Source organism: Microdochium trichocladiopsis (genome assembly GCF_020744255.1).
Source record: "Microdochium trichocladiopsis strain MPI-CAGE-CH-0230 chromosome Unknown B0I36scaffold_1, whole genome shotgun sequence".
NCBI classification, from domain to species: Eukaryota; Fungi; Ascomycota; class Sordariomycetes; order Xylariales; family Microdochiaceae; genus Microdochium; species Microdochium trichocladiopsis.
Window position 1 is genome coordinate 3747162 of NW_025763544.1, and position 25531 is coordinate 3772692.

General features: G+C 56.9%; 8 protein-coding genes across 8 annotated transcripts; 4 read left to right on the forward strand and 4 right to left on the reverse strand.

The window, feature by feature from the left end:
* Positions 1 to 1318: 1318 nt before the first annotated feature.
* On the reverse strand, positions 1319 to 1911 carry B0I36DRAFT_391608 (uncharacterized protein; the record flags this gene model as incomplete). The annotated part of the gene is made up of 1 exon (XM_046161418.1): positions 1319 to 1911. Exon 1 carries the CDS (start codon positions 1835 to 1837, stop codon positions 1319 to 1321), a length of 519 nt encoding a protein of 172 aa, XP_046018830.1. The 5' UTR covers positions 1838 to 1911.
* Positions 1912 to 4768: 2857 nt separating this feature from the next.
* Positions 4769 to 5721, reverse strand: B0I36DRAFT_235046 (class II aldolase; the record flags this gene model as incomplete). Its single annotated transcript, XM_046149371.1, has 2 exons — positions 4769 to 5583; positions 5667 to 5721. 2 exons carry the CDS (start codon positions 5719 to 5721, stop codon positions 4769 to 4771), a joined length of 870 nt encoding a protein of 289 aa, XP_046018831.1.
* Positions 5722 to 6705: 984 nt separating this feature from the next.
* B0I36DRAFT_15215 (T-complex protein 1 subunit gamma) lies at positions 6706 to 8936 on the forward strand. The gene is made up of 5 exons (XM_046148531.1): positions 6706 to 6893; positions 6969 to 7038; positions 7122 to 7330; positions 7403 to 8631; positions 8690 to 8936. Exons 1-5 carry the CDS (start codon positions 6869 to 6871, stop codon positions 8780 to 8782), a joined length of 1626 nt encoding a protein of 541 aa, XP_046018832.1. The 5' UTR covers positions 6706 to 6868; the 3' UTR covers positions 8783 to 8936.
* Positions 8937 to 9089: 153 nt separating this feature from the next.
* B0I36DRAFT_358036 (uncharacterized protein) lies at positions 9090 to 9761 on the reverse strand (the record flags this gene model as incomplete). Its single annotated transcript, XM_046157894.1, has 1 exon — positions 9090 to 9761. One exon carries the CDS (start codon positions 9759 to 9761, stop codon positions 9090 to 9092), a length of 672 nt encoding a protein of 223 aa, XP_046018833.1.
* A 2031-nt stretch (positions 9762 to 11792) lies between these two features.
* On the forward strand, positions 11793 to 13371 carry B0I36DRAFT_232877 (histidine phosphatase superfamily; the record flags this gene model as incomplete). Its single annotated transcript, XM_046149182.1, has 3 exons — positions 11793 to 11847; positions 11923 to 12378; positions 12449 to 13371. The coding sequence occupies 3 exons, from the start codon at positions 11793 to 11795 to the stop codon at positions 13369 to 13371; spliced, it is 1434 nt and encodes a 477-aa protein (XP_046018834.1).
* Positions 13372 to 15007: 1636 nt separating this feature from the next.
* B0I36DRAFT_235466 (P-loop containing nucleoside triphosphate hydrolase protein) lies at positions 15008 to 17134 on the forward strand (the record flags this gene model as incomplete). Its single annotated transcript, XM_046149398.1, has 1 exon — positions 15008 to 17134. The coding sequence occupies one exon, from the start codon at positions 15008 to 15010 to the stop codon at positions 17132 to 17134; it is 2127 nt and encodes a 708-aa protein (XP_046018835.1).
* Positions 17135 to 18296: 1162 nt separating this feature from the next.
* B0I36DRAFT_344466 (uncharacterized protein) lies at positions 18297 to 24413 on the reverse strand (the record flags this gene model as incomplete). Its single annotated transcript, XM_046156260.1, has 2 exons — positions 18297 to 18515; positions 18582 to 24413. The coding sequence occupies 2 exons, from the start codon at positions 24411 to 24413 to the stop codon at positions 18297 to 18299; spliced, it is 6051 nt and encodes a 2016-aa protein (XP_046018836.1).
* An 822-nt stretch (positions 24414 to 25235) lies between these two features.
* Positions 25236 to 25531, forward strand: B0I36DRAFT_311454 (uncharacterized protein; the record flags this gene model as incomplete). The annotated part of the gene is made up of 1 exon (XM_046152375.1): positions 25236 to 25531. A coding segment is annotated over one exon (296 nt), but the record flags the coding sequence as incomplete, so codon positions are not given.

Genomic DNA, 25531 nt, shown 5'->3' on the forward strand with positions numbered 1-25531 from the left:
TCTCCGTTGATGGCCCCTTCTCACGATGCATCCGAGGGGAAAATCCTTCATGTGCACTGTGGCATCAAGGGATGCTAGATGTGAAAAAGTTTGCTTGTGCTGATGGTGATGCTGTACGGCATCGCCGATTTCAAACAATGTCTTGGACGACGTGGGGGGGAACGCCTCTTTTTCTTTTTCTTTTTTGGTTTGGCGATCTTTCGCTTCGGAGGTCTTTTGCCGGCTGACTGCATACACTCAAGATGTTTACTCTGCGGGAAGGTCGTATTGTTGAAGAAATTTCTTCGGTTGCGTTGTCTCTGTCCCGGGTTACATGAGATTTTTCGTCTCCGACACGCACATTCCAGTGAGAAAGGTCCCTCGCACGCCCAAATCAGGTACACGCACGGATGATGGCCCCAGTGTGGCGGCGTCTTTGCGAGGACAGCTTGTGGTGGTACCTTGCACGCTCCTGTGCCCAGGGGCTGATGCCGTAATGTACCTAGGTACCCTTGGATGACTCAGCCTGCGCTGGGACAGGACTTCAGGATCTCATACACTGTCTGAATGCGGCGCGCTGCCTGGTCTCCACCACTGTTTGAAGGGCTCATTCGCAAACCCTCTTGACACAGTCATCATCATTCTGTTAGTAAAGGCTTGCGTATGCTCCAAGGTAGAAGAGCAGGCGTGCCTCGAGACGCTCTGCCACGAAGCTCTGACCAGTTAATCTGCTGTACAGGGAGAGCAGAGTCTACGGCAGAGATTTCGTTGAGTCGTTGTTGCCGGAGGTGGTCTTTGCTCGTCCAAGCGTGATTGATGCCCTTGTCCTGTGCCTCACACGCCACGAGGTGACCGCTTTCCGCTCACGTTAATCTGTCGACCGTCACCGTCCCGTTCACAAGGTTAATAGCAGATTGCAATAGCGATCCACAGAGAACGCTTTGGGGTGGTGGACTTTCAATCCAACTCCACCACGGTTGAGGGAAGGGATCGTGCCGCACCTCCACAGCTGAGAATCTGCAGCTCGTGCTTGCTCATGAGGTCTGTTGGTGACGGAGGCACTGTGCCCCTTCAGCCTCAATGGTGTCCGGGGAGCCTCTCCTTTGTTGACACTGGGCAGTGGGCTGCTAACCCGACATTCTTGACAGCTTGGGGCTGGTAGACGGTCGGCGGTGAATGGACGACGGGATTGGCTCTCGAGGCGGTGAAAAGCCACATATCCAGCCTGCACTGCACACCTCTGGGGGTGAGAGTGCTCGAAGCGGGCGTAGCGGTAGCGAGAGGCTGCCAGAAATGGCTTGGGCGTTGGAGTAGGCAAATACATGCACCGGTGATGGAGTTACTGGATCATGATATGGAGGCGATATTGGCCCCGTCGTAGACAAGTTCGCTGACGTGTGGACGGACGGTGGTGCTCTGAACTGTGTTGCTTCTGAGCAAGCTGGGAGATGGAGCCAAAATGGCCGCAACGGAGCAATCGACTTGCAGGAGTGAGTGTCTTGCACGGTCGTGTTTCTTCAGATGTCTTGCCCTGTCGGCGCTCGGCTCGGCCGCCCAGCGAGAGAGGCGCGGATGGTCTCACATTAGCATCCGCATTGTGAATGGGCTGCGGAGCAGTTCCTGCATCTGGATATGGTACCTGTCGCGGACAAAGATCCACAGGGCTTGACAGCTGGAGCGGCTTGTGCGAGCATTTGGAAGCCACGAGCGGGTCGTGCTTGCGGCTATTTGCAAACATTGACGCAGCCAGCCCAGCCCAGAGACCCAGGGCGGTAGGCTGGAAGCGACAGGGCAATGCCTGGAGGACAGGCTTGCTCCACCAGACATCTTCACCGTGAGACCTCACGATATTTGTCATGGCTTGTACCGGTGCGCTCTCACGATACCCCGGGCCCGGGGGGCCACCACGACGGCCAACGCACCCCGTCCAAGAAGGTACAGCCGTTATCAGTCCCCCGGACATGCCCAAATCGCAAGGGAGACCAGGCAGCCCTGTGCCGGCAAGGGAGAGAGAAATTCGCCAGGCTGTGACACGGGCGGGTAGCAGGCCCGCCCGGAAGCGGGGCCGGCGCCGACACGTGGTCGCCAAACATTGCTGGCTTCCACCAACATTCAAGGAATGTCGTGGAATGTCCAGGCCGTAGCGCGGCTGGGGACAGACCGTTCCCCCTTGCGCACGCCCTGCACCACCCAGTCTGGTGGACATCACTTCATGCTCCGTCAGATGGACACCCCCCGGAAACCACAAGCGAGCACCGAGCGGTCAAGTAATATCGGTCAAGGGCATTCTTTCACGGCGGTGGATCCGCAACCCAGGAATTCCAGGCCGGGCAGCCGGGGTCGGTGCAGGTACCAGCAAGCTAATGCCGGCTGCTGACCGGAGCTTCCGGCCTGCCGTGCTCCGCCGCTCTCCGGGCCCGACTCCGGCTGGCCACACGCCACAATACGCTCCTTGCGCATTGCTGCACCGACCTCACACCGCCGACCACAAACTCGAGCCCTTTGGCACTGTGGTAGTCCTTGCCGGTGTGCAGACATGCCTCCCAAGCAGAGGCGTGCCATTGCGGGCGGCCAGGCGTTGCCTTCTGGCTTCCGGGTGCCTGCATGCTTGCAGCAAGCCACTCTACCGTGGGCCTGGTACCGAGCCGTGATATTGCATAACGACTCACCCGGTACTGATTCTACTTTGAAGGTCAAGTACGTGGGGGTCAGGCAATGTGGCTGCGATTGACGGCCGCCAATGGCCAAGCTTCGTTCTCGCAACTGAGAAACAATGCCGAAAGCATGCGCATATGGCAGCTGCTGTCACGGTCCAGACCAATCTGAGACAAGGGCCTCACAATTACACGTGCGGCGGACTGTTCCGTGACAGTTTCTCGAGGGCCACCTGCTCCCTAGGTTGTTCATAGGTACTAATCACCATGCCGACGGACCAGCTAACATGTCGAGGTGTGAGTAATGGAACAAAACAGTGCTCAAGCAGCTCATCACTTCTCAGATTCCAATCCAGTCCGCTACAGCACAGTGGCTCAGCATGGCTGGGGGAGCACCGGCCATGGAACTGGAATGTGCTCCTCGTATGACATGCGTGCATTATGAGCCAACGGGCTGTATCCTCCTGGTCTCGGAGAAGGGTTCTCTTCCCTCTTGACAAATCGGCCTGTTTCAGGGCGATTCTCTCCGCGCCAGCCAGTGAATCAAAATCAAACTCAGAAGCCGGCCAGAAGGGGTCCTGTGCTTGTTTGGAATGTGACAATGCACTCAATCCTCGTGGGGGGGGGGACCCCATCACGCCGGATCTGACTAAGGTTCCTGTGTGCATGTCTCACTTGTATGGCAACTTCCGCAACCACGTTTCGCCGCTGCAAACGCTCGGCTTGGCTTGTACCGAAAATTTGTTTGTATCAACGACTGTCGAGTGTGAGAAGGGCGCTCCAGAGAGGCTTTTCGTCAATAGTGGCGCTACTTGTTGATGAATTGGGAGAACCAGTACGTGCTACATGTCTATTCCTATTCGAGTGCAGGCCCTCGATCGATTGCTCTCACCTGGGGAAATATGGCTGCAACCTCGAATTTGGCTTTGCAATTCTGTCATGAACAACGTGAGAACCTCAAAAAGCTGTGCAGTCGTCGTGATCGAAATGTCCATTTGTACAATCGAATCGGGCCCTGGCGTGGAAAGTGCCTGGTGAAGTGCTCCGTGGATAGCTAGTAAGCAGAAAGAGCTTGCACAGAAACGCAAAGGGGCGGCAAAATTTCGCCTCTATTCCTCAAGGCCGCATGCGGATTCGATGTTTCAATACATGCGCGGACAGCAGGTGGCGGGTTTGATTTTTTTCATGGGGGTTTCTTTTGGTAGAGCATACGGACGCCACGTGTACGCCGCGGATGTACGAGAACGAGATAACCATTGAGTTGGGGGCAATGAATGTGCGAGAAAACCTTGGATTAGAACTTCCGGTGTGAATCATTTCGTTTAAAGAGAATTTGTTGAGGGCTGATTGTGCTTGAGTTCAATCGAGGTACATGTGTCTTTCGAGAGCACAGAGATCCAACGATTTGATGTAAAGTACATGGGCTGGGAGGTGAATCAAGACTTTCCGCTTTCAGGCCACCAGCCGGCTCTCACTTTGGCAGCCCGGGGAAAGGTGCATTAGGAATCTGCTTAACAGCATTGGACTCAGGCTCTGTCGTTGAGCAGCGTCCAGTGAAGGGGCGAGTGACGATGCGTTTGTCCAAAGAATACAGGCGAGACCTACAGCGACACACTTCCACGGGCAGCAGCCACTGCCCGGTTGCCGTCGTAAGATTGGTGCTTGGATGAAAAGCGCAGCATAGGCTTCATAGGCGAGATATCCGTCGCGCGTTGATGAGCCACGGACAGAGGCGAAGTCTCGCCTCAAAGAGGGATTCGCCTGATCAGCACTTCAACCTTACCACGTCTTCTAGTCTATCCAATCCTTCGGTGTAATGTTCAATAGATGCAGGGTTTTGGAACATTGTATGTCGTGGTGCAACATATTCCAAGTCGCTTCCAGACGAGACGGATGGATGGTTTCTATCGAATCTGGAGCTTGACTTGCTTGTTCTTCCTGGAATACTGGCCCTGGGTTCGTGGCCGTCGTAGCTACCATGCTCCTGGATTCTATTCACATGGCCACCAATACATCTTACTCCGCAATACCAAGAAACAGGCCACAGCTGCATGGACGTAGTGACATCAAATCTGGTGATTCCCCAATAACATTCGGAAAGCTATCAGTCTCGCTTACACAGTAAGCAGTTCGCCTCACGCGGCGAAAGCCAGATCCTCAAAGCCCCTCGCAAGCTTGTCCTCGCCCCCGACGCACTCCATCTCGTATTCGAGATCCGGTTGAGCCTCGCGGTACAGGGCATTCTCCTCGCTCGCCATGACAAAGTTGTACCTCGCCTCCTCGTCGCTGATGATGTTCTTGGGGATGCCGTTAGCCGCAGCGGCCTCGACCTGGAGCTGCATGGCGCAGGAGCGGTCCAGGATGCCAAAGAGGAAGCCGGCCTCGTCGACGGTGGCGCCGACCGTGATGAGGCCGTGGTTCATGAGGATGGCGGCCTTGTTGTGCGCGCCCAGGGCGTCGGCAATCTTCTCGCCTTCGTCCTCGCCAAACACGATGCCGCCGTACTGCGCGTACACGGCGTGGTGCTCGTGCAGGAAGCAGATGTCCTGGTTCAGCATCTCGAGCGGGCGGGCAAAGACGCTCCAGGCGCGGCCGGCGTTGCTGTGGGCGTGGCAGATGGCGTGCACGTCGCCGCCGCGCCGCTTGTGCACGGCCGAGTGGATGAGGTAGCCCGCCGAGTTGATGGTCCGGGTGTGCGGCTGGCCGCGCAGGGTCGACACGATCTTGCCCGACTCAATGTCCAGGCAGATCATGTCGCCCGCCGTCAGCATGCCAAAGTGCCGGCCGAGCGGGTTCATCCACATGAGGCCCGGGTGCTCCGGGTCCCGGACCGAGATATGGCCCGACTGGCCCTCGGTGAAGTTGCACCGGGCAAAATACCGGAAGGTGGCCGCCATGTGGACGAGGATGTGCTTGCGGTGCTCCAGGTAGCTGGGGAACGTTGGGATGCCTGTTGGGATTCCGGTCAGCTTAGCGATCCTCGGGTGAGCGAAATGATACAGCCGACAGGCGAGACTTGACACCGCAACTTACCAGGCATGACCACGCCGCCATGGGAGATGGCCTCAAGCGGTGTCTTGTGCGGCATGTGTTTGGAGCCTGGAACCACCTCCCGAGTCGCAGTGGCTGGAGTCTTTGCCACCACAGGAGCGGGTGACGCCTCAGGAGAGATAGCGGAGGGAGCCATGATGAGATGCCTGTGGTTTCAAACCCGGCTCGTGTGTCTGCCCAACGGGGTGAGGTAGTCGACAATGACAACAATCGATGGGCCACTGATAAGCCGCCGGTGGGACGAGGTCGTGACTAGAGCAGGGAGAGAGCGCTCAGCGTGGTTGCTTGTCAATCACCTCGAGATTCAATTACAGAACATGGAGCATACCTCACGGTACTTTAAGTAGGCATGAGATGGCACGATGGGTGGCAACAACAGGGACCCCGCGAGTGGCCTGCTGCCGGCGTCGGCTGCCCCCGACGGCGGCGTTGGAGACGCTGGGCACCGGGTTCCGCGCCGACGACCATCGGAGCCAATCAAGCCGGCCGGAGGGCGCTCTTGTTCAACGCCCTCTCGATACATGCGCGTCGCGCCTTCCACAGTTGCACTTGTCGCCACAGGCAACACTTGGAGGTGGCATCTTGGCTTTTTCCAAGGTTTTTCTGCATACACGGCCAATGGAGGCGGCGATCATGGACGTTCACTGCAGGAGCACCCAGAGATGGCCGCCTCAAGGGTCGCCTTCCCAAAACCTGCACATGTAACCAGCTGGGACGGCGATGCAAGTGAGCTCGGAACGACCCGCTCTCGTTGCAATCCGCTTTGACGTCGACCTGCCGCAATATAGGACATTGGGGAATCTTGAAGCGGAAAGACGAATGTGAGCCCTTGGTGAGTACGTTAGTCTACAGGAACGAACGTGGTGCAAGGCTGCTGCCATCGGGTGCTTGACTGGACTGGACCCCTGGATTGCAGGTGGAGCCAGGGGCTACTTGCCGGGTAGGCCACCCTTCACCACCTGGCAAAACAATTTCGGCGGTGGGATAGGAGCTCCTCCAAAATATTCCAGGCACGCCGCCCCGCCATTTCTCAATAAGCTGCCGGGCAGCCTGGACACTCGCATCTCCCACGACAACGCCATCCCCCGCGAAGTCAAACCCCCTCGCCAGTCTCATCCTCCGAGACGCTTCCGACTCCATAATCACCGATCGGATAGTCACTGTGCCTGCGAGGCTCCGTCAAGATGCAGGCTCCTGTCCTGGTTATGAGTACGCCCTACCCCTCCCGAGCTCTCCTCCTCCCGCGACTTCGTTGTGGGGCATCACGACTGACCACATCTACAGACACCAACGCCGGCGGTGAGAGGCAGACTGGCCGCAAGGCGCAGCTGTCGAACATTGCCGCGGCTAAGACGTACGAACCATCCTGACACGTTACGCCCCCTTCCCGTCCGCGGCGCCTACGCCAGTCACTAATGTTGCCGTGTCTCCTAATAGTGTCTCCGACATCATCCGCTCATGTCTCGGTCCCAAGGCCATGTTGAAGATGCTGCTCGACCCCATGGGCGGTATCGTCCTCACAAACGACGGCCATGCCATTCTCCGAGAGATCGAGGTGTCGCATCCTGCTGCCAAGAGCATGATCGAGCTCAGCAGGACACAGGATGAAGAGGTCGGCGATGGCACGACTTCGGTCATTATCCTTGGTATGTTCCAGCTACGCGGATACCTTCCACAAGCGTGGGTGCCAAACAGAACGTCTAATCTCTATGCTACAGGTGGTGAGATTCTCGCCCAGGCCCTGCCCCAACTCGAGCGCAACATTCACCCTGTCAACATCATCGCCGCCTTCAAGAAGGCCCTGGCCGACGCTCTTGAGATCATCGACGAGATCTCCCTGCCGATCGACATTAATGACGACAAGGCCATGAGCAGCCTCATCTCTTCTTCGATCGGTACCAAGTTTGTATCAAGATGGAACGACCTCATGTGCAAGCTCGCACTCGACGCGGTGCGGACAGTAACGTGGGAGACCCAGAACGGCAAGACCGAGGTCGACATCAAGCGGTACGCGCGCGTGGAAAAGGTTCCCGGTGGCGAGATCGAGGACAGCAGAGTGCTCGACGGAGTCATGCTTAACAAGGACATTACCCACCCGAAGATGCGGAGAAGGATCGAGAACCCCAGGATAGTCCTCCTGGATTGCCCCCTCGAGTATAAGAAGGGAGAGTCGCAAACCAACATTGAGATCTCGAAGGAGGAGGACTGGAACCGCATTCTGCAGATCGAGGAGGAGCAGGTCAAGGCCATGTGCGATGCCATCCTGGCCCTCAAGCCTGATCTTGTCATTACCGAAAAGGGCGTCTCCGATCTGGCCCAGCATTACTTTGTCAAGGCCAACGTCACCGCTCTGCGCCGCGTCAGGAAGACCGACAACAACAGAATAGCCAGAGCGACCGGCGCCACTATTGTCAACCGTGTGGACGACCTGCAGGAGTCCGATGTTGGTACTCAATGCGGCTTGTTCGAGATTGAGAAGATTGGCGACGAGTACTTTAGTTTCCTCACCAAGTGCACCACGCCCAAGGCCTGCACTGTGCTGCTCCGCGGCCCGTCCAAGGATATCCTCAACGAGATCGAGCGGAATCTCCAGGACGCCATGGGTGTTGCCCGGAACGTCCTTTTCCACCCCCGCCTGTCTCCTGGCGGTGGTGCCACAGAAATGGCTTTGGCTGTCCGATTAGGTCAGAAGGCCAAGAGCATCGAGGGTGTTCAGCAGTGGCCGTACAAGGCTGTCGCCGAGGCCTTGGAGGTCATCCCCCGCACACTGATTCAGAACGCCGGTGCTAGCCCCGTAAGAGTGCTCACTGAGCTGCGTGCTAAGCACTCCGAGGGCAAGAGTTCCTGGGGAATCAACGGCGAGACCGGAACCCTGGTCGACATGAAGGACTATGGCATCTGGGAGCCTGAGGCTATTAAGCTGCAGAGCATCAAGACAGCCATCGAGGTGAGTGTCCACTAATTCCCGTCAGCTCTACTCCAAAGCATACTAACATGGTATCCAGGCTGCCTGCCTCCTCCTGAGAGTAGACGACATCTGCCCCGCCAAGAAGGCGCCGCAGATGGGCAACGGCCTGAGCGGTGGCGGTGAAGAGTAAGATGATATGTCATCAGATCGTTGTGAACGTTAGTCAAAAGTGTCATCGGGAAATGGATGGGCCGCATACCCCTGCATCAACGGCTGGTGCACAAGAGCAGCTTCCGACATAGAGAATACAAAAAGAGTAAAACATCCACGTCACGTTACGCATTTTGTGTGATGTTTAGGTGTAGATTGTTGATCTTCTCGGAGCTCAGCTGGGTTATAGCGCAATGGCTTTGCAACTACGGGACGACTTCATGTATAGCTAGCACGCGGGCCCTGCTCCCGTTAGGCCCACCCGTTTGACTCATTAACCTCTTCCTCTAATCGTCCTCAATGACAATCCCTTTCGGCTCTTCCACGCTTGTCGAAACATTTTCGTCGGTCCCGTTCGTGCTTGTGTCTTGCCGCGTCTGACTGTTCCCGTTCTCCGTGCCCAACCGCCGTAGCGCATCGGCTCGAGGAGCTTTGCTGTAGCCCCCACCACCACCACCACCTCCTGCCGTCGTACTTGAGCCGCCGCCGTTCTTCTGCTGCCCACCACCACCACCGCCGGATTTAGCCTTGGCCTTCCTCGCCTTCATCTTCTCTCTCTTCTCGCGGTTCCGCCTCGTCTTGTCGTCATCCTTCTTCTCCATCTCCTCCTTCTTGGCGGCAAACTCCTCGTCCGCCTGCTCCCGCGCGAGCTCCTCGTCCATGACGCGCAGCCGCTCGTACTCGCGCCGCCGCGCGGCCTTGTAGACGTGGAACTCGCCCGAGCCCGCGCCGGCGCTGGAGCCCTGAACGTTGGCGACGATCTCGGGGATGCCCGCGTTGTTAGTCCGCCGCGGGCCCCCACCGCGAGGCTCGGTGGGTATGTGCTGGTCTGGCTTGGCGAAGAGGGCCTCTATGGTCGCGGACTGCGCCGACACGGGCGTCAGGGCGCGCTTCTTGGTCGGCCGCTTGGAGCGCGGGTCTGCCGACGTCGGGATCGATTCGGGGCCTTCGCCGGACATGGCGGGCGAGTGAGCGAGCGCGGGCTGGTGTGTGGTTCTTGATTTGTTGTTGGTAGAGAACAAAGAGTGGTTGGTGGGTGTGGGCGTGGTTGTGGGTGTGAGCACTTGCGGTAGGGTGGCGGCTCGCAGATCCGAGTTAGGCGTGGCAGTCTCGCGTGACTGCGACGTGATGCTCGAGTTTTGATCGTCCGGCCCCGGAGAGAGGGAAGGGCAATTGACAATGCGATCCAAAAAGAAATTATGAATGCGACAATCAATGCACAGACAGGGTCCCCCAGAGTGCGCCGAGGGTATGCTGGAACGAATATGGGGTGCTGGGGCCGCGGGCGTAGAAATGTGTGTGTTCGCGATGCTTGGAGGTCGAGTGTGGTTGGGAATAGCTTCAGAATGCGTTTGGCTGTCGCAAAAGTTCTTGAGCGGCCATGACATGTGCTGCCTGCAGTTTGGCGGCGCGCCAGTCGAGCCAATCACAAGCGAGGTTGCGCTGGCAGGGGGATGCCGCCGCGGTGCTACTTCCGCAAGCGCCTACTGCAACTGTGGAATTCGTCCGTTATACATTCCCATCCATGGTACAGCAGTTGTTTTAGGAGACGACGAGATTGGCTCTTTCACATGTGGATGATGCGACTATTGAAAAATTATTTACTGCATTCATATCTCTATACTCCAAAGAATTTGGACATTTTGGTCTCTGGGCGTAGACGTGAGCTTCAAGGCTATGACAACGTTGGATAGGCAGTTGTGAGACAGGGCGTAATTATCCTACATCCCCCGTCTGATACAGTCAGGTCCAGTCCAGTCTGAGTCGGTTGGCGACATGGGGCCATTTGAGCACCTGGCCGAACCAACTGCAGATTTGCGAGTTGGTGGGATGGCGCGGATGCACTGCGAGATGGGCTCACCAACAGACATTTTGCAGCAGCCAGTCAGAGGCTCCGCATATCGGCCGCCTGGGCAGGGGCAACCCGCCTCCACCAACCTGTCGCCAAGTTGTCAGGATGTCAGGAGGGTCCCCACGCACGCAGCGCTGCGCAACGGAGACCTCGCATTGTGGGCACAGAACACGAGTGGTGCAACGCACATATCCAAGCCTGAGCATTTCAAGGCAGGCAGGCAGGCAGGAGGAGGAGGACCAGAAACAGCATTTGCCTGCTACTGCTGCTGCTTACAGAAGAGCCGTCACTTGCCGGGTGCCACATTCTGTCATCAAACGAAACTCGCGGGGGTTATTTATAAGCACCACGATACACGGCTGTGCCTGGGATGGTGACTCCTTCCAGGGGCACTCTCCCCTCACGACCCCACCCGCGCTGCAATGTGCATGAGCCGGGCATGCCACGATCGTGGGCTGTTCGGGCGGAGTCGAGCTCGTGCCAGCAGTACGAAGCAACGTCTTGGCCAATTCCTCCCTACCCGGACTACGCTGGCGTTGCATGGGCGGCTCCGGGAGCCCGGATCCAGCGCTAAGGCAGCTCTCACGCGTGGTTCGCCACGCCGCAAGCTCCAACCCAGGTCAACTGACTGGTTGGGCTACTGCTCGTTGCCACCAAGCCCTCGATCCCAAAGACTATTTCAAGAGGGCGTTTCCCCGTGGCTGAATGTGCCTGCGCCCTGCACACATACCTCGCTCCAGGCCATATACATCTGGAAACACCAGTTGTGCGATCGGCCACAGGGTTCAACGGCTGTGTGATACGACCCTAACCCGATACCGCAGCCGCAATACAGGGCTCCCACCCACGGCCCCTACTCCTCCCGACAACCACTAATGCCGGCAAGCCCACCAGCGACAACCCCTCCAAACCAGCTCTTGTTTCACGTCGTCACCAAATTTCACAATCAAGAAAAGCTCGCCACATTCCTTCGCTCAAGCTCGCTGCCATCCTCCCGACACATCTATCCAGCCTGAACTCCCGACTGCAAGACACTGCCAGAGACAACTGGAGCACCACCTGCAGAACCCCACGACCAGAAGCGCAACCCAGCAACGCACGACCACGGGCAGGACCAACAAACATCCTCGCAAGCACAATGGGCCGTCCAAGACTCATCATCCTCATTAGACACGCCCAGTCGGAGGGTAACAGTGAGTGACACACTGCGGTCCTGTATCGCTGCCCATCTTAGTCTCCACGGCACTGACTCCAGGACTCCCTCGCAGAAAGCCGTGAAATCCACCAGACTGTCCCTGATCACCGTGTCAAGCTCACCTCCGATGGCTGGATACAAGCCCGCGAAGCCGGCCGCCGGCTCAGGGCCATGCTGCGGCCCGAGGACACCCTGCAGTTCTTCACGTCTCCCTATCGCCGGACCCGAGAGACGACCGAGGGTATCCTGGAGACCCTGACCGCGGACGATCCGGAACCCTCACCCTTCCCTCGCCAGAATATCAAGGTGTACGAAGAGCCCCGCCTGCGGGAGCAAGACTTTGGCAACTTCCAACCATGCAGTGCCGAAATGGAGCGCATGTGGCAGGAGCGCGCAGATTACGGTCACTTCTTCTATCGCATACCGAACGGCGAGAGTGCCGCTGATGCCTACGACCGTGTGTCGGGCTTCAACGAGAGCTTGTGGCGCCAGTTTGGCGAGGACGATTTCCCCAGTGTCTGTGTTTTGGGTGAGTCATACCGGGAGACAAAAAGGCTTAATAGATCTCGTTGAGACAAAATGCTAATCGCACGCCCCAGTCACCCACGGACTCATGTCTCGTGTTTTCCTGATGAAGTGGTACCACCACACTGTCGAGTACTTTGAGGATCTGCGCAATGTCAACCACTGCGAGTTCCTCATCATGAGGAAGATGGAGAGTGGCAGCTACAACCTTGAGACTAAGCTGCGAACCTGGTCGGAGCTGCGACAGGAGCGCGCTGCCTTGAAAGCCAAAGAGGAAGAAGCAGCCGGCACCAAGAAGGACGGCAAGCCCGAGCAGAAGGTGGTTCCGGCACCAACGCCACGAAAATGGGGCGGCTGCCCGCAAGGATGCGCCCATGGTAAACATTTCAAGATTCGCAGAGACTTATTGGAGCTACGACAGTACGATGAGAGCTGCGCGATGCAGGTTAACGCTCACCTCACCACAAACGGCAGCAATGGCCTCTCGACCCGTAGGGCGGGACCTAGGAGGCTCATGCCCAACAACTCGGATGAGGACTCGGACGATCCTCGCGGGCACATCCCGCCAGAGATTGACGTGAGCCGTGCTCGGGACGAGCTCGTATCCTCCCCTGATGGCACGCCGTCGTACATCTCCCTCGAGGACCGGCTGCGCTCCACTCAGACGCCACAGCTCAAGACTCACTACCTGCACGTGGGACGAGATGGTGGCGGTACATACTCGGGCCACGCGAGCGAGGAAGAGATTTCCGAGCGCGAAATCTCTGAAGAGGACGCCCGCAGACGTCTCGCCAGCAAGGTTGAGAGAGCCAAGAACCGCGAGCGGAGTGGTCTCAACGGTACCAAATCGGCAGCACATACGGCACGAGTAGCGCACGCCCCTAGACTGGGTGACGCGCCAAACAATGACGACGGAGCTTCCGATGGCGATGCTTCGGAAGACGAGCTGGCTGCGGTTGAGGAAGAAGAGCGAAGTGTCAGAGGAAGTGTGTACTGAGAAGAGAGCATGAGTGCATGTTTGCGTGCTGGCGCTCCCATATTTTGATTTTCCCGCTATTGCGCACACAGATTGTCAACGAGTCCAAGATACCCCGTTGTTAGAAAGCGTGGCTGGTCACTATTGCGTAGCGCAGGCGCCCCCGCATACGAGCAGTCTGAAAGTCAAAAGGATCGGCAGATAGACTCGACTTGGATGTAGTCTTAGAGGACGGCATACATGAATTCAATGTACTATTTGACTCGGCAGATATCATTGAGCTATAACGGTCAGCTTCTCACCTTGGTGACCGAACGAAACCAGACACTTTGCTTTGGATATTTCTATGCATTAGCGGTTCTCGGTCTTGCAATATTGATCCTGAGGGTACCCCCTCTTCGGCCGGTGAATACCTTAAGGTACGCACGCTAGTTACAGAGCAGATCATGCTCATGCTGAGGAGCTGCCATTAGGCCCGTTGGATGCGCCTCGCGCACACAAAGACGCCTACCATGAGGGACGAACTGAGGTACACAAGACAGCCTTACCGGCGGGTCCCTTGCAGCGCTATAAGCGCTAAAAGGGCCCCACTAGTGGGGATCCCTGCATGTCCTGGGACCCCCTTCTGACTCGCCACTTCACAAGTCCAGGCAGTGCCATCTCTGGACGGAAAGTACGGGCTGGAGGCAGCCCTGGAGCCTGCCGCCAGGCAACGGAACCTGCAAGCCTGTGCCTGGCTCGGGTCCAGATCTTCAGAGTGAGGCCTCGACACTATCGATCCTAGGCAACCATACGCACGGGTCGTTGGCCCCTCGGTGCTCGTCACCAATGCTCCGCCATACTCTGATCCTTGCCTACTCAAACGACCATGTAGCCATGGCCCCGCGGCGGCGTAGCGGGAGGATCACGGCTCGCCGAGGCTATGGCTCATCCGGCGACCCCTGGCTCTTGTCATCCCTGGTGGTCTGATTGGCTACAGAACCGCGATCAACTTGTGTGATGGGCGGTCTTGTCGTCCTGCCGCCAGGCAGCACATCCACTATCCGCAGCAGCCATGCAGCTAGCCGTGGACGCATTCTTGGCTGCCCGACCTCACTCAACGACTGACTGACTGGGCCGGTTCGCAAAGTGGCCGCCTTCCTCAGGGAATGGACGCCTTGCCGCAGCTGGAATGTTCTTCTGCTTTCTGCGTCGTGCCTGTGCATGTCCACGTTGGGGGTTGAGTCACACGCCATGGGCACCCACTTGTCAGCCTGCCCAGTCGGTGCTAGACAAGAAGACCAGAGGCAGCCGGCCGACTCTGGGTTTGTGAAAGACATATGAGGACGCCTTGTTCTTGCCCATCTCCTTCCTCCAACTTTCATGTTCATTGCCCTTTCATGTCACGATCTGGATGAGACTGCGATAACCGCGTTCTTGGCTTTTCTTTTCCACATACGTGCTCTTTCTTCCAAGCAGGCATTGGATTTCCACAGTTCCCTCCGAAGCCACGATACCAGAACATCAATTATACATGTTGCGTGGCCAACGTGGAACACGTGCCACACGGGGCTCACGTGGAACGCGTGGATCACGAGCCTCGCGTGGCTCACGTGGCACACACCATTCTTCACCAGATTCTTGGAAAGAGCCTCGAACGACGTGGACAACAGACACAATGGCGCCTTCAGAGGTGATTGATGAGGTACCATCTGGCACCACTACTCAAAAAGTCACCGGAGGCAAAGTCATTGCCAAGGTCAATGGTGTGAATGGTATCAACGGCCATGCATCAGAGACCGAGAAAGATGAAAAGGATATCACGAGCGCTTCAGATGAGAACAAAGCTGAGGATGCTGCCGAGCAGAAGGAAGAGGATAAGACCATGAAGTGCGAGATCAAGCATCTGGACCGGAGGTACGACGATGACGACGAGCAGTATTACGAGGAGCGCAAGAAGGAGGTCCAGGCGCCCGAGCAGCAGGACTGGTGGGAACTCTACGCTTTCTGCATTGTCCGACACTTCCACGCCAGCGGCGACTACGCATTCACCAAGCTCGTCGTCAACCCGGAGCCGCTCCGCAAGCTCCTTCATGACCTCATCGGTGACTATCCCGGCTTCAACCTGGATCTCGACGACATGCAGATCTCGAGCCCGTACCACTCGCTCTTCCACTACCGCAAGGAGATTGAGGAGGAGGGCCGCAAGCGGTTCGCCGATGACGAGGCGTCGCTGGCCCAGCATGCCCTGCTCATCGACTGGATCAACAAGCACTTTGAGCTAGACATTGCAGCGTACGAGCAGTGCGTTAGTGCCAAGGTCAAGAGCATTGCCTTCGAGCACCTGTGGACCCTCTTCCCCGCCGGCAAGATTGTCCACGCCAAGGTCATGAACCACACTCGCGCCTTCCGCGTCAAGAGCAACTGGTACGATGAGGGTGAGATCCCTGGCCTGGGCGTCAACGTTTCCTACATCGATTACGACGGCGAGCGGCTGGGCACGCGGAGGATGGACCTCTTCCTGCACAAGTACGCCAACCGCCACGAGCTCACCGACCTTGACGTCATGCCGCTCGACCTCGACGACGACGCCGAGAACCTCCGCGCCGAACTTCTCGAGCGCGGCCGCAAGTTTGAGAGCCTCGTCGGCGGACAGCACCTCAGGCAATACAGCGGCCTTGCGATCAAGAAGAAGGAGATGGGTTATGCCCGGTTCGATGTCAGCGGTCGCGTCATGATCGACGTCAAGACGTTCCACCGGCTCGAGGCCAACGATTCTTTCAACGTCAAGGAGCTCCCCTACGACAAGGCTGCCCGTGCGTACCGTCTCGCGCGCAAGGCTGCCAAGGAAAACTTTGTCGAGGGTAGCGCGCGCAGGTTTGACCCGCTGAGTGACGAGGATGCGTGTCTTACCAATTCCACGGTACGCGGATACTCCTTTGCTGTCAAGCGGTTTCTCGAGTTCTATGTAGATCAGCTCAGTGACATTGAGTGGAACGACAACTGCTTCGACCAGCTCGTGCTTGACGAGGGCACCAAAAAGACCGTCCAGGCGCTTGTGTCGAGTCACTCCCGCGACCGAGAGACCTTTGATGATATTGTCAAGGGCAAGGGCCAGGGCCTCGTCTGCGTGCTACACGGTCCACCTGGTGTCGGCAAGACCTTGACCGCGGAATGCGTGGCCGAGTACGTGCGCCGGCCCTTGTTCATGGTGAGCTCGGGCGACCTGGGCTCGACCAGCTCGTCGCTGGACGCCGAGCTGACCAAGATTATGGACATGACTTCGACATGGCGGGCGGTACTACTCATCGACGAGGCTGACATCTTCCTCGAGCGGCGCTCGCTGCACGACCTGCACCGCAACGCCATGGTGTCCGTGTTCCTCCGCGTCCTCGAGTACTATTCGGGTATCCTGTTTCTCACGACCAACCGCGTCAACACATTCGACGAGGCCTTCAAGTCCCGCATCCACATTCCCATCCGCTACACGGATCTGTCAGTGGAGTCGCGTGCGACGATCTGGCGCAACTTTTGCAAGCGCGTGCCCGGCGGCGTCGACATTGACGATAAGGGTATCGCCAAGCTCGCAGAGCACGAGCTCAACGGGCGGCAGATCAAGAACGTGCTCAAGGCGGCCGAGAGCCTGGCCGCATTCGACGGGGTCAAGCTTGACATGAAACAGCTTGAGCAGGTCACCAAGATCCAGGCCGTCTTCGAGAAGGACCTTAACAGTGTCGCGGAGATTGACTACACCGCCCCGGGCTCTTCTCGCAAGGACGCGGACCGGCGCAACATGTTCTTGTAAGGCAATCAGAATAGAGGGGTTTTTATGGGGTAAGAAACAACACAACAGGCGCGGTCAAGCAGTCCCTCCTGGCGGCTGAGTCGTTTCTGGACCGGGTCAGGTTGGGATGTTTGTCCTAGCTTTGTGCTTGCCCCAAAGGTTCACTTGCAAGGTGCACCTCTACGGTCTCATGCCCTGCCATCATCTCTCTTTTTTTTGTGTCTCTTTTACCCTCGTCATCTAGATCACACTAGATCTGCTACGATATCATGGTTCATGTCATGTCTTGCACCCGCCGGCGTCATATTGTTTTCCTTCATAGTTCTGTGGGTTCTTTAGTTTACAAAGCTCTGCTGCGGTCATCAAAGGGCTACATGAGTGGCCGTAGTAGTCCTTTCCTCGCCAGAGAGAATATCTCCCGAGATCAAATGAGACAAGAGTATGAGTGTGTCAAGCTAGCTAGCTATGGTTAGCCTTTCGTCTATTCCCCTCAAGACGACTGAACGCAATCCCGCGACCATTTACGCAGCTCTGTGACTTTCGCCTCACCCTCCCTGTAAAGCTACGCTGGAGGGACATCGCGCAACAAAAAACCCCCGCCTTTTCCCGTCTGGTAGCCATGTCACTCCAGCAAAGTGTTGTGGTCGACGCCTCTCTCCATTGTGACACGCTCGCATACCTACCTATATACACCTATCTCCTTGATGCCATTCATGATGTCCCCTCTTGCCCTCTATGCCAATGCCGAAAGAGAACCCAGTGTGCTGTTCATTAGACACCAGGTGCTTGATAAGCGGTCCTTCAATGGTGTCAACCCACCGCTAGGAACTCTTTCACACCACCAAAACCGTCTAAGTATGCCGTTTCCCGTAGTGTCATGCTGCGACGACCGACACCCATGCCTATTGTTGAGCCCCCAGTAACTGGAAGCTAGAATGTTTGTACAGCGAAAAATGTAAGGTAGATGATGATCCACCATGGAAAATGATCATGACGCCGTGCCTGGCTGTGAAAAAGAAAATGCGAAACAGGTGACGTGCTAATCATGTACACCAATGACTCCAATACGCCGAAATAATGCAAAACCAAACTCCCGTGATCAAGTGCTCCATCATGACCGTGCCGCTGCCCTTTCCCATGCTATTTGCGATGCCACCGATCCCGTCATACCAAAGGCAGAAGCTCATATAAACTTCGACATGGCAGTGCTCAAGTCGACGAAGTCGACCGGCTTCGTGACGTAGTCACTGAACCCGGCCGCAAAACATTTCTCTTGCACATCGGACATGACGTTTGCGGAGAGTGCAATGATCGGAAGCTTCGAGTGGCCCTCCTTTGCTTCCCAAGCTCGGATTTCGCGGCATGCTTGGTAACCGTCCTTCCGAGGCATGTGTAAATCACACTACATACCACTGTCAGTATTGTGTTGTGACGCGTTCCTCATGAGGAAGAATGTTTGGGGACTTACCAAGATTAAAGAGTAGTATCCCGAGCCATGCGAAAACACCTTCTCCGTGCACTCGACACCATCCGCAGCAATTTCAGCGTCAATTCCAACTTTTTTGAGGTAGCGCACCAGGACCTTCTGATTGACGGGATTGTCCTCGACGAGCATTACCCTATAGCCCTTGTTGCCGATTCTCTTTTCGACATCAATGTAATTTTGCTTCTGGCTCTCCACCATTTGTGCCGCGCTAGATCTGTTCAGGTCCACGCTTAGATCGCGTTCATTCGCAGGATCAAAGATGACTGCGAAACGTGATGGCTTGACAGGCTTGTAGACAAACGTGATGCGTTTCTCGTCCAGGAGTTGCTGGTGTGCTGGATCAGATGCCAGCTTGAGAACTGACTGTCTTTGCACAGAGTCTGAGAGCACGAGAACGGAGGTGCGGCCACCTGAGCTTTCAATAATCCGGTCGACAACGCCAATGACTTCTTCAGCGGAACTGAGATTGAGGACGACATGGGTGAATGTTACTGATTCGTGCCCGCCAATCAGCTTCTCCGCATCCGCGCTCGTTTCCACAGCCGTGATCTGGTGCGGCACGTCCTTCGGCAGCGTCATCTCGATATGCTTGGTTGTGGCTTCGCGTGAATGCTTCTGGGCGCAGATCACGAGAATCGAATACATGGGCGGCCTGAAGTGTGGTGGTATCTCTGAGTCGTCTTGTATCGGCGTACCTGGAATCCGCGGCTTCTCGAAGGGCATCTGCAAACGCATCTGCGACAAATCCTGCCCACTCGCCTTTGCAGCTTCGCTAAAGTGTGCTAGTCCTACATGGACCGATGACACACTGGAGCGTGCCGTGCGTGCGGATGACCGCACTGAAGGGTCGGAACTTGCCGACGAGTTGAGAGCTGGCGAGATCGTACCAACGTCGGATCCAGGACTGGCAGTGTTGAAACCATTTAGTGTCTGCTGGAGCAAAAAGGGCCGAAGTGCTTGTGCATGCTTGTCGGCAGCCGGTGTTGCGACGGTTGGCAGCATTGGAGGAGTCCCAATTGTGTTAGGATGGTCTTCTGCACTTGGCAATCCGAACCGAGCGGTAAAGGTAAAAGTCGAGCCTTGCCCCGGAACGGCTGTGCCATTCATCTGGCCACCGTGCAGCTCAACAAGTTGTCGAGAGATAACCAGACCTAAACCACTCCCGCCGTGCTGGCGCGTGCTGCTGCCATCGATCTGACTGAAGGGCTTGAAAATGAGTTCGGCCTCCTCCTTCGTAAAGCCTCGTCCCGTGTCGATTATCGAGAATTCAAGCATGATGCTATCTTCGTCCGAGGTTGCAGAGTCATCGACACACACCCTGCATCGACTGAAGACTTCTCCCTCCGACGTGAACTTGATCGCGTTTCCGATGACATTGAGGAGGACCTGCCGAATGCGGACCTTGTCCCCCTTCACCCATGATGGGACATTCTCTTCCACAATGTAGTTGAGCTCAAGCCGTTTCGCAATCGCCATGGCGGACACCAACTCGTTGACGTCCTCAATGAGAGAGCGGGTGTGAAACCACTCAAACTTGAGCTTCATCATGCCTGCGTCGACCTTGGAGAGGTCTAGAATGTCGTTGATGATCATGAGAAGACTCTTGGCGCTCGTCTGTATGGTGTTGGTGTAATCCCGCTGCTCTTCATTCAGCGTAGTGTCCTGGAGAAAGCTCACCATGCCGGAAATACCAATCAGTGGCGTGCGAATCTCGTGAGACATGTTGCTGAGGAAACGCGCTTTAGACTCCATGGCCTCCTTAAGCTTGGCTTCGAGTAATTTGTGGTCGTTGATATCAGTTGCTGATCCAAAGTATGAGCTGGCGCCGTTCCCAAAGTCGATATTGTCAATCTCCACGCATCGCACGAGGTGCCACCTGTAGTCGCCGGATTTGGAGCGCAGGCGGACTTCTGTTGTGTATGACACGCGACCATCACTATCCGTGGCTACTTTGATGATTCCTTTTCTGACAAGATCGGCAAGGTCGCCAGACTGAAACTCAGGTGTGAGGGTATTGTCGCTGGTGCTGCTGCGCGAAAGACTTGAGAGACCTTCATCTGCCGATTGTGAGCTCTTTCCCGTGGTCTGGCTCGAGCCTGGGCTTGATACATCTGTTTGGAAGAACGACATCTCATTGCGAATGCTTGGTAGGCGGCATTTGGCGAGGTCGTCTGGATGCACGAAGTCCATGAAACCAAGTCCGAGGGTGGCCTCTGAGGTCTGTCCAGTATATGAAAGCCACTGGTCATTCGCAAAGGTGATACCTTCCTGTTCAGTTGCGGTGAAAATGATCTGAGGGATAAGGTTGGCTAGCAAACGATGCTTCGCTTCCGAGGCCTCGACTTCGACTTGACGCACACTTTTGAGCTCTGCAACATGCTGGTCGTGGATGTCCATGTAGGAACCGATGAACTGGACCAGTACGCCGCGCTTGTCTCTCAAAGGAACCGCCCTTGCCTGGTGCCATCGGTAATCGCCAGTGAAACGTCGGAGTCGAATTGTCCGCTCAAACGAGCTACCTGACCGGAGTGAGTCGCTCCAGGCCAGGATGTAGTCATCCCTGTCTTCAGGGTGAAGACTTGCCCATGGGTCGGCCACAAGATCACCGATTGTCTGGCCTCGGTAGAAAAGATACCTGCTGTTGACCCAGACTATTTCTCCTGTTACTGGGAGTGCTACAAAAACATGGACTGGCAGGCTATCCAGCATGATGCTCTTGAGCCGATCTGAGGGCGGCAGCATACTAAACTGCGCCGCGGGCCCTGTTTGCGTGCGAGGGTGGGACGTAGTCGGCTTAGATAGCAGAGAAGCACTAGGGGGCAGAGACTGGAAGGTGGCAGCAAAGTCTGCCCCGTACGAGTGCATCAACGTGTGTTTCTGTCCCGGAGTGCCGACAGTAGTATGACCAGAAGGCCGCAAGAGCTTGTCGTCAGAATCCGGAGCATGGTCCGATTCGCTGTGCGTGCTACTGGGTTCCGCGGAGCTCTTCGATGACGGCCGGGTTGAAGACTTTTCATCTCCGTCACCTCTATTAGCGTCCACGAGGCCAGGCTCATTGACTGCCGGGGTATCAGGGATCTGTCTTAGACTTCCAGACCTCCGATGGGTATGTTCAATGGTGGAGGTCTCCTTCGCCAGACGGCTGCCACGAGACGCAATAGCTTCGTGCGCGGTGTCATCGCCAAGGTTAGCATGTCGCGGGCGAGTATTAAAGTAGCTGTCGCCGGACACCATCCCAGGGCTGACTCCAGCAGTCCGACGTTCTGCTGCAAAGCCGGAAGATTTTGAATCCCAGTTTGGCGTGATGGCGGCAGGCGAGCCCGCAATACTCCTGGACCTAGCCGAGTAATCACTGGGGCTAGTGATGCTGCCTGTGGCAGATAGTTGCGAGTGGTACTGGGAGGACATTGCTTCATAGCTGAAATTGCGTAGCGAGGCAGAATTCTGCAATGGCCTGCCGTCCAGGTCCACACCGCCAAAGCCGGATGTCGTAGGTCGTTTCCGATCCAACCCAAGCACTTCGGTTTCAAGCATAGAGTAATGGCTGCAGAGCGAATATGATGTTGCCAAATGGGGCGCGAGATGCTGCAAGGAATGCCTGAGGTTGGCTGGATACGGGATCACAGGGCTCAGAATAGAAAGAATGGCCACAGGTGGACGGGGCTGATCCTGGGTGTCCTCGGCGGACGTCGGGGATTGCGCTTTGGCGCCACCAGGTCGCGAGGCGTTTCTTTGACCCAGGGCGGCAGAGTTGAGTTTGAATCCTCTCGTAGGCTTGGAGAGCAGGATATGGTGCAACGGGACATGTAACACGGTCCAGGAATTGTCCACGCCAATCGCCTCGGGAGTTTGGATCGCCGTATAATCGTGTGGACTCGCGCCAGGATTGAATGAATCCTCATCAATGACAGCATCTGTGAAGAAAGGGTTCTCTGAAGGATCGGATCGCACGGCAGGCGATGGTGCAGGAGACTGTGACCATGGTGATGGTGGTGTTTGTTCAAATTCTTCGTACTTCGGCGTCGGGGGACGCGGGGCACCACTGTCGATGGACGCGAGAATGTCTGCGATTTTGCTTCTTTCCTGGGGGAGCTTCCTGCCTTTGGCCGTGGTCTGCGAGGCTGTGACGCTGTCGAGGAGAGATGAAAGCTGCGTGCTTGAGTCTGAAGTTGTTTGCTTCCTCAAGCCCTTTTTCGACTCCGACGAGCCGTTCGACCAGCTGGTCCGTGGGCCCTTCTTCTTTTCGTCCTCGAAGGGGTTCAAGTACGGGTAGCTTCGCGTTAGCGCAATCACTTTACCTCGCTCAACCACTCTCGCAATGCCGTTATGATCTATCAATGGATCTGCCTCCAGATCAAGGGCCTGGAGCATGGGGAGTACACGGCCTCTCATGTCTCGGCCCATGAACAATGGAGCTTCCCACGAAGGCATAGGTTGATTCTCTTCTTCGGCGTCATGTTTCTCCAGAGTGCGCTTGTTGAGGGCTGGGTGAGGCGAAGCTGGCCGTGGGGCATTCGTCGTGGGGTAGAAGCTCTTGCTACGAAGTATGGACCCCGGGCGTTGGGGGGCAGGCGATGCTGCCGAGTTTGTATGCGTATCCTGGGCACCTTTCTGCTTCTCATACGACGTAAAAGAATGCCGACTGAACATGCCCGGCCGCACTGGACGATCATTCTTCAGCGGCAGATCCGGGGTCGAAGCTGGCTCCTCCTCGGTGCTCTGTGGTGCGAAGCTAGATCGCCCCATGTAGCCCATGCTGAGCTCATCTTCCTCACTCGCGTTGAACGTGGCTTTCTGGCCCCATGGCACATTCTCTAGATCGGTGTTGTCTGCAGGTATTGACAATGTCACACGCTCCGCTTTAAAGTGCTCCGTCATGATCTGGACCACAGTATTCCACCAAGCATCGAGACCGGGCTCAGCCGCGAGCAGTAATGATAGGTCGTACAGGTTTGGGGACGGGTAGTCGAAATTTGGGTGTGGCTCAGGATGACCAGTGGGCTGGAAGGTCATGACAGAAGCAGGGGTAGAAGGATCCGATCGCAGCTGCTCCTGCAGTAAGAAGTGGCTGGCAAACTGACCTCCAGTCGAATGGAGGAGGGGAGTTTGGGATTGTGGGCTGGCCATCATGGGTCCACGGCCAAGCTTAAGCCCGGTCGAGTTCATCCTGGGAAACGGGTACGATGGGGTTCGAGCCACGAGACCAGGCGTTATGCCGCCTCTGACAGTTGTGTTTGACTCAGTTGATGTTGTCGGTAAGTCATCCGCAGGCGTTGCAGATATAGGCGAAGACTCGATAACGGGCGAGACGCCAGGCGCACGTGCTGTCATGACGTGGGCCTCAGGCGAGCCCTTCAAGCCCTGTTCATGCTGGGAGAGATATCGAGTAAGGCCTTCCTTATAGGCCACCACCGGGTTGCCTATAATATCTGGCGAGCTTTCTGAAATGCTCACCTCCCTGTTCTTTTTCTTGGACCCGTGCTCGGGTGATTGCTTAAGTGACGAGGCGTGCTTGACGGCACTCAACTTGGGTCTAGCGGTGCCAGTCGTTTCCGGGCTACCACCGCCGCGTAGACTGACCAGATTACTGCTGAGGCGGGCACTCAGGCGCTTGAGAGGATTCGGTGATCGTGGCAAGGCGTCCCGAGCCAAGGAGCTTTCCCGCTTCTCATCTATACTGACGCGGGCCGGATCACCGTCCGCCACATATCTGGCATCTGGATTCCCTTCATACTCGCGGCTGCCAAGGACCTCTGGGCCATGTTGGACTGGTGGTCGAGACCTGGAGTCGTCGGGCTGAGTAGGGGCGGTCATCCCTTAGCAAAAGCGCGGCCCCATGCAGCAGCAGCGTTGGGGACTTGTGATGTGAGGGCAGTGATCGGTCTCTGCGTGACTCGGCATGAAAGAAGTGTGTATGCTGTTCTCCGCGGTGTGTGGTCGTGCGCTGGGCGCTTCAACTGGTCGTTTGGAGCGGGTACAACCGTGTCGAGGCAGGAGTCGACGGTGGCGTTTTGGGTGGACGGTGACGACAGTAGTGGTTGCGAGGCCTGGCCGGAGACCTCTGGGCTGAAGAAAGGACGGGCCTGACCGCCGGAAACGCGAGGAAACGAAGCGACAGTGGCGGGCTCAACCTCGTGACGGGCGGGAGGGCAGGCGGGCAGGCAGTCGCGGGAGGCGCAGAGGCGAGCGTGATGCAAAGTGGTGACGGCCTTGTGGGGATGTCACGGCGGGTGTTGGCTGGGGAGAGCAGAGCAAAAGAAACCGGCACCTGGCTGGTGGTGCGTGGTGGTGGGAGCCAGCAAGCCACGAGACTGGGCATGGGCTGGATGGCGATGGGGCGGGCGGGCTGGCGGCGGTGGGCGGGCTGCGAGCGACTGACTACCGGCAAGTGGTGCCTTACGTAGCAGCCCAGCTGGGCCCCTGCTCGCGCGTGCATATGACGTAGCGCCAAGCCTGGCATCAAGGCGTCGCTGGTCAAAGTGGCAGGCATGGCAGGGCATGGCAGGGCACTGGCCACCCGCTTCAACAGGGGCCGGCCATGCAGGCCGGGCCTCCCTTTCTGCTGCTCCCGGGCGCCTTTCCTCAAAACAGACTGTCCATCCTCTCTTGCTCATTCATGCCGGAACCAGATGGCTCGCTCGGTCGCCTGCATCGCAGCTGCGTCTTGTTGTCTTCCTTCCACGCGATGCGCCGCGCCCTTCTCGAAGCGTGCGAGCGTGCAGATCGGCCCCCGCCCGGCCGGCTATCGCTTCCGAGCCGTCACTCCCCAGCACCCGTCTTCACACCAGCCAGAGCGGAGGTCTCGACAAAGCTTGCAGTCGTGCCCCTTGGAGTCACATCTTTCTCCTGGTCTGCATCATTGCTCCGGGTTGCGTTTTCATAGCAGTCCTCATAACGTTCCAATCTCTCATGTACCGTCACGGCCTCTGTAG

Bases quoted from the DNA above. Each gene is read 5' to 3' on its own strand.
- B0I36DRAFT_15215 (XM_046148531.1), top strand. From the start codon at position 6,869: ATGCAGGCTCCTGTCCTGGTTATGA. The intron at 7,039-7,121 runs GTACGAACCATC...GTCTCCTAATAG, and splicing joins AACATTGCCGCGGCTAAGAC to TGTCTCCGACATCATCCGCT. The intron at 8,632-8,689 runs GTGAGTGTCCAC...CATGGTATCCAG, and splicing joins GCATCAAGACAGCCATCGAG to GCTGCCTGCCTCCTCCTGAG.